The sequence below is a fragment of the Centropristis striata genome, chromosome 16 (assembly GCF_030273125.1).
Source record: "Centropristis striata isolate RG_2023a ecotype Rhode Island chromosome 16, C.striata_1.0, whole genome shotgun sequence".
Taxonomy (NCBI): domain Eukaryota; kingdom Metazoa; phylum Chordata; class Actinopteri; order Perciformes; family Serranidae; genus Centropristis; species Centropristis striata.
In genome coordinates this window covers 29,220,176-29,231,769 of record NC_081532.1, presented here as the reverse complement: position 1 = coordinate 29,231,769, position 11,594 = coordinate 29,220,176, and the positions used below count along the sequence as shown (strand labels likewise).

General features: G+C 37.5%; 1 protein-coding gene across 2 annotated transcripts; it reads right to left on the bottom strand.

Annotated features, from left to right (window-relative positions):
• Positions 1-7: 7 nt before the first annotated feature.
• Positions 8-10,969, bottom strand: dhrs7 (dehydrogenase/reductase (SDR family) member 7). Of its 2 annotated transcripts, XM_059353506.1 has the most exons (7): positions 10,728-10,967; positions 9,249-9,401; positions 8,937-9,043; positions 7,721-7,960; positions 4,606-4,728; positions 4,288-4,503; positions 8-357 (listed from the first exon to the last, which is right to left on the bottom strand). In XM_059353506.1, the coding sequence occupies exons 1-7, from the start codon at positions 10,855-10,857 to the stop codon at positions 316-318; spliced, it is 1,011 nt and encodes a 336-aa protein (XP_059209489.1). In that variant the 5' UTR covers positions 10,858-10,967; the 3' UTR covers positions 8-315. The 2 variants fall into 2 exon arrangements, with proteins under 2 accessions (XP_059209489.1, XP_059209490.1); XM_059353507.1 differs by lacking the exon at positions 8-357 and having other exon boundaries at positions 4,295-4,532; positions 10,728-10,969.
• Between the last annotated feature and the right edge of the window lie 625 nt (positions 10,970-11,594).

Here is an 11,594-nt window from a genome sequence, read left to right as displayed (position 1 = left end):
ACTGAAAAAGGATCCAAACTCAATTTTATTCAAAAGGTTTAGTTTTTTATTACATGGAATTCATAGTTTTCACATTCACATTATCTGAACATGCTTGTTTTATATATAAAAAAAGAAAAATATAGGATTGACTTTACTTTTGAGATGAAAGCATATTGAAATAATACTGTCTGTGGAATGCTCTTTGAAGAGAGCTTTGAGCTTTCAAAGCAGATGTAAATGTTTTCCTTCAAGAAAAGGCAGAGACACCCACATCAATTTCCAGGTCGATCATCAGGAATGCAATAAATGTGTTTCCTTTTGAGGATGTGACTCTCAGGAGGTCTTGGGCTTAGTGAAGTATGCAGAGTCTGCATCCTGCAAAAAAAGAGGAACGGCTGTTAGCACAGTTTGTTTTTTTACTAAAACGTGAAAAGTGCCTCTACTTGTACTGCATCCTTGTGACATTTATCTGGAGTAATTGTATGGTGGTTGGAAAAATTCTGGTAATATTCAAGGTGGAAACTTTACATGGGAATTAACAGGAATAACACAGAAATATAGGGGTGGTTTGCTCCGTCTGTATCTAGCAGGTCATAAACAGATCGGTCTCTCACCATATATTAAGAAGACAATATTTAAAACTGAAAAAAAAGATTAAACCTTTGATGAGTAAGCCCTTTTAAAGGGTATGATTTTTATATTTAAATTTTCTCTGTATAAACCAGTACAAAACAAATCCCTCTCAATAATCTCTTATGACCCACTAGAAGTGTGTCTGTCAGCAGAGACCCTGTCCTCTGCCTGGATTTTCTCTTTTCTTTTCATTTTGCCACGTTTGTGATCTTTCTTGGCGTCTCCCTATGAGCATGAACCTATGTAAATAGTGGCCGCAGTGCTGAAAAACGCAAACATAGCAAAGTGAAACACCAAGCAGAGTTTGCTAAAGGAAAACATTTCTGCGTTCCTGACTATGTCTTTAACTTGCCTTGGAAAATTTCTGGGAATTTACCTTCCCTGTGCAACCCGAGTCTCAAGCGTGAGCGTGGCATTGCCTGTGATTTCACTGATGTTAGGGGAGAAATAATAAAGGTGGGGGAAAAAATCGTTACAGCATAGTATTGCTATATTTTGCGTGGCAATATTATATCAATTCATGGCCAAGTATTGATATTTAGCGCCAGTATTATCGCTGTTTTTTTTCCCGGAGGCCATAGCAGACTCACTTTTAGGAATATACTGGAGATACTGCTATCATGTGAAACTAAAATATCTAAGGAATCTACAGGCACCATGTGCGTCAAATCACGTCGATAAGTTGTCAAAATAGCGCTGCAAAGTTTTTTTTTTCATAAAAATTCAGATCAGTGAAGCTTAAAGTTGAGGAAAGTTTGATAAAATGCTGCAGTTGTTGTCGTCCAACATGTTTGATATCAGTTCAGTTCAGTTTGACTGAACATTTTGTTGGTCAGTCTGTGGGTTTGACTCTCATTGTGGAGAAATAAAAAGACTGAAGTGAGATGAATAGACTGAGAATTTTATCTTATTTGACAAAAACAATTCTTGATTGAATTTAATTTTGTGGACACAAAATGCAGTTAAACAGTTAAATCGCAATAAATTGTATCGCGATACTCACCATATCGCAAAATGCTTAAAATTGCAATAATATCATATCGTGACTCAAGTATCGGAATAAAATCGTACCATGGGGCCTCTGGGGATTCACACCTCTAAGAAATATGGTCTAGTTCGTTTCAATTTATTTATTTATTAGTATCAAAAGGATATGTCAGCCTTTACTGAAGTATAAGCATGTGAGGCTCCGATGTTAGGCCAGTTGGAACATGACCTTTCTTCACAGCCCTCAGCTGTCACTTTCCAGCAGAGGCCAACAGGCACACTGGTCAGTCAGTCAGCACCGCAGGGAAGTAGCCATGCTCACTGTCATACCCTGGCCACCGTCTTCTTCTCATTTGAGTCAAGCAAGGTCAGTAACAGCTGAGACCCCCCAGCTGTTAAGACACAGCTCTGCATAGTGTCTGCCACGTTCTGCTTTATTCAAGTATTTTAGGTCCTTTGACACAGTGAGAATCCCCCGGTCCCTGGTCCTAACGCAGCAAGGTCAGCCATACAGAATGCAGTAACAAGGCCAAGGGGATCCTTTTTATCTCATGTACATACATCTTCTATAAAATAACTGCAGTACTTTAGGTTGAGTGATGACATGCGCCTGCGAGAGTGTGAGATTGTGCATTTTTTTCTTTTATAGTAAGATTTTAGCAATCATGTTTTTGGAAGGTAGTGAGTATACGACTGGATAAAAGAGACTGGGATTAAGCTGCACAAATTGCACAAGGAGGCATATGAGGAAAAACTGTTTTCTACACGACTTCGACGTGAGTAACTGATATACAAATTATCACTTTGCAGGCTGAAGTATTCCTTTAGACTAAATCAGGAGTATGACTTCATATAGAATACTAATCCTCTCTTATTGGATTTATATAATGCATCCAAAGTTTTTCTAAGCATGACTTAAGCCCTTTACATACTCCACAAGAACAGAGAAATTTGTTCTTGTTCTCAAGGTGGAAAGAACAAGAAAAAAGTTATTTCTGGCCAGGACATTTCATACTTCACGAAAAACCCAACTGCAGAAGTTCTCATAGTGCCCTCCCACTGCAGGACACGTCAAATTCAAATTTCTGACCAATCAAAATAGTTTTCGTATACCACAAAAACAAAGTTCTGCCCAGATAATGTGTAAAGGACAGAGAAATTTGTTCTCTCTCCCAGGGCTGCAAGAACAGAATGATGTCATTTTGTTCTTGCAGCCCTGGGAGAGAGAACACATTTCTCTGTTCTTGACACATTTCTTTACTTTTTAACAGCAGAATTCTGGACTAAGGTAAACAATGTTAATTGAAACCATCTGTGATAGTGACAGTATGTGTGCTTAACACAGGGCTGTAGGTGGGGATGAGGGATGATTAAGTTAATTCATATCAGGTGATCCTCTGCTAAAAAATGACAAGTTTGCATGTTCTCCCCGTGTCAGCATGGGTTCTCTCTGAGTACTCCGGCTTCCTCCCACAGTCCAAAAACAGGTTTAACTGTTTAGGTTTAACTGGTGACACTAAATTGCTCTTAGGTGTCAATGAGAGGTGGGAATCACCGGATGCTCCTCGATAAGGTTTTATTCCAATACTTGAGTCACAATACGATATTATTTCGTTTTTAAGCATTTTGCGATATGGTGAGTATTGTGATACAATATATTGCAATTTAAATGTTTAACTGCATTTTGTGTCCTCAAAATTACATTTTTGTCCAATAAGATAAAATTCTCAGTCTATTCATCTCACTTCAGTCTTTTTATTGCTCCACAATGAGAGTCAAACCCACAGAGTGACCAACAAAGTATTCAGTCAAACTGAACTGAACTGATATCAAACATGTATGGACGACAACAACTGCAGCATTTTATCAAACTTTCAAAAACTTTAAGCTTAACTGCTCTGTAAAGTTTTGAAATGACTGTGTCTGTGAAATAACGTTGCGAAACATGGTGCTCATAGATTCCTTAAATCTTCTAGTTTCATATGAAACCAGTATCTCCAGTATATTCCTAAAAAGTTAGCCGATACGGTCTCCAGAAAAAGAAAAAAAAAAACGTGAAGATACTGATGCTAAATAATTGCTAAATATCGACACTTCGCGGTTGATACTTTGCTGTACTCATTTCCCCCACCTCTAGTGTCAATGAGAGCGTCACTGGTTGTCTGTCTCTATGTATCAGCCCTGTGATAGACTGGGACCTGTCCAGGGTGTACCCGCCTCTCACCCAATGTCAGCTGGGATCGGCTCCAGCCCCCCCCAAAAGTTCAGATAAGCGGTTCATGATAATGAATGGATCTACATCACCAAGTTGAATACACATCACGCTGACTTTCCTAAAAAGGATGTTATCAATTCCCTTTGTGACCAGCAAATACACCCTATTAATCTGTTAATTTGATTATATTGATAATGTTGATTTAAACAGGTTAATAATTTAGTCAGGCACTTTTTAGTTCAGTCTGTTCGAGTCGGGCAGTTTACAGGGCAGCTATGTTTACATTCGGGGTCCTTAGAATCAGCATGTGTTGAATAATGTGTGTGTACTGAGCTGCTGCTGAAAAAGTTTAATATAAAGAAGGAAAAGTCAAAACGGTGTCCTTATTCCTCAGTGTATGCTCACGGGTGAAGAGTCCCAGCACAACACTTTCCCCCTATAGTTCTTTAACAAAGGAGATAAATACCTACCAGACCAGCTTTAAAATTCTGCACCCTTTTTCTTCCCATCATGTTTGTCATGAACCAGGCGAGTGTGGGCGTGTACTGCCAGACGTAGTAAAACAGGAGGAAGGGCTGCTTTGCGATCCACATTTCCTTGACACCATTGGTAATTCCCACCAGCATTAAACGCACACAGCGACTTGTTGGCATCTTGTGCTCCTGGTTACCAGCTGCAGGCATCGGCTGACGTAATGGAAGGAAAATGAAAATAGCTACTCTCATGTCACTCACTGGTAAAAAATACAAGATTGATTTGTTCAAATTCAACAGCTCTGTAACAAATACCTTGTTCAGCTCCTCTGTGAAGGCGTTGTGGACGATGTTTGACTGCACAGGCCCTGGACACACTGTGCTGATGAGGATGTTTGGATAGTCAGTCAGCTCAGTCCGAAGGGAATTAAAGAAACCCTACAGACAATAAACAGTGACAATCAGCAACAACTTTTAATAGAGCCTAAAGTAGTACTGGTTTTAATTCTTCACAAAAACAAAACAAACTTTGGGGTGATTTTAAACTGACTTAAATCTTAACTTCATTTAAAAAAAAAAACATTTTTTCATTTCAAGAATATCAACAAAGTCAGACTTTTTTAAAACTGTAAAATACTGAAATACTCACACTTTTATTACTTGCCATTTAGACTGTTGTAATGACCTTACTCTTAAAATAAAATACTTATTTTTCGATTTATCAGGCTTTTAATTTAGTGTAACATTATAGCATTAGTTTTTAAGTTTGCATCATTAATTTTGATGCCAGGTGTTTATTTTTTATTGTTTTATTTAATCATATTTTAGCAGTTTATTGTTGTTATTTTTAATCAAAATGTAATTTACTCTTGGTAATATTTCTATTTTGTGTTTTTTCTTTTCAATTTTGAAAATTGTAATGATTGGTTTTACATTATTTTTTACCCCAATTGTTTATTCCATTGACTTTATTACTATTTATTGATTTCTAAAAGTTTATTGCCGTAAAAATTATTATCATTTTTGTTTTGTAGGCTTTAATAATTGTTATTTTTAACCTCTGGTGTTTGTTTATTTTTTTTAATTCTATTAACTTTTATCTATTGTTTTTGTTTTATATATTTTATTGTTTGAGTGTTGTAATTTTTAGACTTATTATTATTAATTATTTGTTGCATACTTTATTTTATTGTCTGTGATGTTTTAATGTTGCTATGTGAAACACTTTGGGCTGCTTGTTTGTATGAGGGGCTGGTTATGTGTGTGTGTTTCTGCCTCTCCTCCCCCTCCTCTCTGTTTCCTTCCCAGGTGCTTACTACCTGAAGCTGAGGCTACGTTTACACGAGGACGGTCTGACCAGAAGACGCAAAAGTGGCGTCGCGTCTTCACTTTTTATTCCTCGTTTAGACAAGCATTTTCGGGAGGAAATCTGCGTGCAAAAGTGCGTGAAATTCGATTGTATGCAGCCAGGCAGCATCACTTAAAGCGATAAGAGCATCTTTGGGCATGCAGAAGTTTTCACGCCACACATTTCCATCAGCTTCTCCTTCCACAAAGTTCTCCACCATCACTAGATCTCCCAGGTCTCGTTCACAGCCGTCTGGCTCGCCTCCGACGAATTGTTGCATTCAAAATGTGATAGAGGTAATTCCAGATCCTTCTCTGTTCAGTAATACTATCTGTACATATCCTGTACATTTGGTGGAAAGACTCCTGTAAGTTTATTAGAGCTGCCAGAGCAGCTTGAAGGTCCGACGCATGGAAATAATCACACGTTTGTTTATTTTCCTGTACTGGAGCATGTATGTGACGTAAATACATACGTGACGTGAGCAGATCTGAGCAGAGTTTTGCGTCTTGGCAGTGTAGACGGACACGCTACGGCGGAGCATATTTAACTTTTCCACTTTGGAAGGGGGTTTCAGATTTTTGCGTCTTTAAGCCCCAAAAACGGCGTCACCGTCTAAAGGAAAGGCACTTCCGATAAAATATTTTGTCGTTTTTACCCGCGAGCAACCTCGTGTAAACGGGGCCTGAGTTCCACCTGAAGCTGAGTTCCACCTGTGCAGCTGACCAATCAGAGCTGGTGTGTTCCAGTCTAAAAGGGTCTATTGTCAGGATCCCGTCTCTCTGTCTGTGAGATCTGTGTTTTGTGTGCTGGACAACTTAAATAAGATTAGTTAGTGTATTTCTGTGGTGGTGAGATTGGGGTGACAGGTTAGTTTGGGTACCCCACACTGTGAATCACGTAGGTCATTTCTGTTGTTAGACACACTAGGATTATTGATTGGTGTCACGTGTGTATTTATTTCTAAAAACTGTTTATTGATATGTTAGTTAGGTCTTTGTTTTGTTGTCTTAACCCATAAGAACCCAGACCCAGTTATCCTTTTAGGAAAATTATGGGGGATATACCACAGACCAAGTGGACCACATAGAACACATTTTTGATGTTTAAAAAAAAATACTACCCCTAAATGTCAAAGATCTGTGATGTGACATATATATGATACATTGGGTATTTATCGTATTTACGTTTATAATATTTCCTATTTTAAAATAAATAAACTAGACACATTTTCTGCTTACAGAAACACAGATTTGCCTTTTTCTTTGCGTCTCCACAACATTTATCAAAATTGTCACATTAATAGTGCTGTTTAACAACAAATTATTTTTTTAGATTTGTTTTTAGGTAACAAAATAATAATAAATGAAAACAAAATAATAATTTGCCTTTTTGTTTGCATCTCCATAACATATATCAAAATTGTGATTTTAATTTGTTCAGGAAATATGGTCAGAACAAGTTAAATGCAATAAAGGACACCATATTAATGGATTAGAATTGTTAAATGGGTTTAAACTTAGCCTCGGAACAAAAAATAAGCTTTTTGAAATTAGCTACTTTTTCACATTTCTGTTTCCAGGCACACACATATTTTGGAGAAGTCACTTCTTGTCAAAGTCACATGACCACCACACCAGGGTGTTGAGTATATATCGCTTAGGGATTTAATGAGTTAATGTGAACCATAAAGCTGAAAATGGGAGATTCTAGAAGATTTAAAGTGTTTGTTACATGGGTGTCACCGTGGGTTCTTATGGGTTAATTTCAATTATTTGGCACCACCACCACATCCCATCCCCCCACCCATTTGTGAACTTTTGCAAATTTTCATTGAAGCACTGTTAGAAATACAACTCTAATTTAATTGACGCTTCACTTTGACTCCTGCATATATTTTGGTTGTTGTGTTGCTCTCCTGATCATTTTAAAGAGGGGAAGTAAAACGTGATAAAAGTTACAGATAGATAAACGAGACATGCTCTTGTGTGATCAGAACTAAGCACTCTCTGAGGAAGCTGGAGTGAAACAAACAAACACCATGTTATGTGACTACTCTAGCGCACTCTGTATTGCCTTCACCTGAAGTGCATGTTTGCTGGCGGAGTATCCTGTTGACAGGGGAGCCCCGGCGAGGCCGACGATGCTGCTGACAGTCACGATGCTCCCAGAGCCCCGCTGCGTCATGTGAGGCAGCACCTGCTTGGTGACGGAGACCGTACCCAGGTAGTTGAGCTCCATCAAGGCCTGATACACATCAACACTGGTCTCCATGCATAGAGAGCGCTGGCTCCGGCCGCCATTGTTAATTAGGACATCAATCTGAAAAGGCAAATGGACACAAATGGAGAATAGAAAAACGGTATCATGAAAATACAACAGTAAAGTGAATGGACTTAATACAGTTTCTTCTAGAGTATGTGTTTGCTTTGATTACAAATTATTAAAAGGAAGATAATTAGAAAATGTCTAAAAAAATTTTTGAGTGTACTTGACTCTGGCCCGTGACTCTCACCCATTTTTTATTATTACAAATTATAAGGTTACAATTTGAACTGCTGAAAGTTCCCCTCGAACAGAAAGCATTTTTTGGCCAAACCGTAGTTCCTATCATTGAACGGACTTCACTTTGAGCATCCCGAGTTCTTCCTGAACGTCTACATATGTGTTTTGTGAAGAAAAATTAAGAAATTGTTTTTTTTGGAGCGATCAGAAGAAACTGGTACCTCTGCTTTCCTCCAGAAATTTGACTATAACTCGAAGAAGACGAATTTTCCTACATTTCTATGTGTAAATTATTTCGGTAGAGTGGCATCTGCTGCCTCAAGCACAGTTTCCAAATCTATCTTCTATCTATATTTTTTCTCTCCCTCTCCACTCTAGCGATGATGATATCCACTCTAGCCTCTCCATATGGTACCATTGGGGGGATTTTTTGGCGTGTTGTTGCCGAATAATTTGAAAGCCGTTTGCCGAAACCATTAGAAAAATCATAGCACACTTGTCAAGGCCAAGCCGGTTGATTTGATACCTTTTTAGTGTATGTGTGACCAAAACTCTGGGAGGAGTAGTCAACCGAAAGAAACACGGAAGAAACGGTAGAATAAATAGGATTAAGTCCGGTGAATAGTATAAAGTTTGCTCTTACAAGCACACTCAATAACAGCAGCTGAAAACAACAAATTAGAGTCTTCTACTTTCCCACCTGAAGTGTTTCCACCAGAAATGTATGAAATGCAACAAAACTAATGATGAAAACACAATGTATTATAAAAAAAAACAATTGCAGTGGCCTTACGTGTCCAAAGTACTGAATCGCTGCTTTTGTTTTTCCCTCATGCGATGTTCTCTCCAACAAATCAAGTGGAAGAACACGGATATCTTCATCCTGGAGGTCTGAGCTCTCTTGGAGGAATAAATGAGGGAAAGAATTCAGCTGGTCACAACTTTGCAAGACTGAATGAAAGTCCTCTGGCAAAGTATTAACAGTTTTATTACTGTGTTGCTCTGGTTAACTTTAAAGTTTGAGACAGTACTGGTGAACTTTGACTAAATTTTCTGTTAGCTTGCAAAAAACACAAAACATTTTCAATAATTCACATTTTCTCACCTAAACAGCCACGTTTGACCCTGTTCAGCTCGTCCTCACGTCGAGCCGACAGAATGAGACGTGATCCACAGCGCGCTAGTTGGTAGGCCAGCTCCTCTCCAATACCACTGGAGGCTCCAGTGACCCACACCACCAGCCCTCTCAGTTTATTCTCTGGTAACAAAAAAAACACAACTCATCAACATTTCATGTCCTAGACTACTAAAAAATGTTGATTAGACCACTACTGGTTCTCGTCTCCCCCAGGGACATTCAAACAATTCCTGTTTGTTTTGAGGGTCCCTGAAGGCTATTTATTTTACAACAACTGCCTGGAAACACAAACCATATCTAACTAACTGAAACGTGCTTAGATATATAGAGCTCCATAAAACAAAAATGTAACCAGCAATGTCCACCTGGAAAGTAACATTTACTTTTTAATTTACACTGCATTTCAGAGGAAACTATTCTAGCTTTTACTTCACTACATGTATTTGACAGATGTAGTAAATATTTGCTATGAAGAATTTTTACATGCAAAACTAACATTTCAAAAATGTAATGCATTTACCATTTCTAAAACAGTAAATGTAAGTAGTATAATAAATAGTTAAGACATGGTCTACTTTGACCATAAGTGATATTTACACTGTTGATTATGGCTCTGTGCTCCTGTTGTCTGGAAATAGATCTGAGATTATTTTCTGATTATTTTCTTTATTTAAAACTGAATATAAATTATAGTGTTTTTGCATTACTTTCTTCTACTGAAATAAAATGTCTCGATACCTTTTTCCATAAGTACCTCACTTGAAAATTTTAATTTTATGCTACTTTCTACTTCTCTTGAGAAAATAATGTTTATATTATATGATTATTTGATATTATATACTATTCTATGAGCAAATAATGTACTTTTTACTTCACTACATTTATTTTAAAGCTTGATTTACTAGTTACTTTGCAAATTTAGTTAAAAGTGTAAAATATAAATAAACTAATACATTATATATTTTAAATTAAGCCACACACTAGCATATCGAGTAATTAAAATGAGCCCCATCTTCACCAGTTACAGCTATTGATGTACACATCAATGCATCACTATTTACAAAACAATAATAGAATAATTATTAAATGGGATGCTCTGCACGAGTACTGCAGGATAAATACTTTTACACAAAAATATGATCTCAGAACATTTCCATTTCTGTGTATCAACCCCAGATATGAAAAGGCTAATCGACAAGACTTGGGGAAATGTTTTACTCCATATAAAAAGAGGAGTTTGACCTTTGAAGAGCTCAGAGGAGCCTGAACCAACTGTTAGCTCATACTGGTTTAACCATTTACCAGTGCAATGAAACCTCAATGAGTTTATCTATTCAGGAATGGGAACATTGTCACTGACTGTACTATCACACCGTAAAACAGATACACGTCTGGTTAGTCAATAGGACTCCATGAGAGACAGGAAGACAGGTATAGTAAACTCACCTGGCCTGTGGCCTAACAAACCTGCCCACAGCAGAGTGAAGTCTGCATCCGCGAAAATAAAACACAGGAAGTGAAGAAGTAAATAAAGTGGTATAAAACACCACAGAGCAGAATCAAGACAGCAGTCCATTAGTGTGAAACGCAATAGACTAATGGTTTAAGAAGCTAACAGTGTAGAATCAGAGCAGCTTCAGCCAAAACAAAGCTGCAGTTAAAGGATATCAACGTCACCTCCGCTAGAAGATTTTCAAAATAAAGGCTACGCGCATGTCAAGTTTTAGGGAGCTGAAGACCGAGATAAATGAACATTAATGGTGTGATGGAAACACCATCAACAAATGATGATTATAAGCAGTGTTAGGGAATAGTGAACTTCATGTATTATTTTTTTTGTAGTAGCTTGCTGCTGTTCTACTGTAATTGAACCCCCTTGAACCACACTTGAACATTGTGTAGCAATCCAAGTGCCCATTATTATATCTATTTTTTTTATTTATTTTTGAACCAGTGCTGAAAGTTGGTCAAATGCTCAGGTAGATGCTTGTTTCTCAACTTTTTTAGTTGTAGTCAGATAACACAATAGCTGTCAGATTAAACCCTTTTATTTTCAAAGTGGGTTTGCAAATAAAGACAAACTTAATTATTTTTTTAATCTGAAAATATTTTTTTCTAGTTCTGAAAAGGATTTGTGGGAAAAGACACATGAAGAAAGAGCAATTAAAGTTAAAACATGAAAATATGAAAGTCACCAAAGGTGGAGGCCAATAATGGTGCTGCTGATAGCAGCATTATTATATATTTATACCATATACCACCAACACACACACACACACACACACACACACACACGTGCATGCACACAACCTC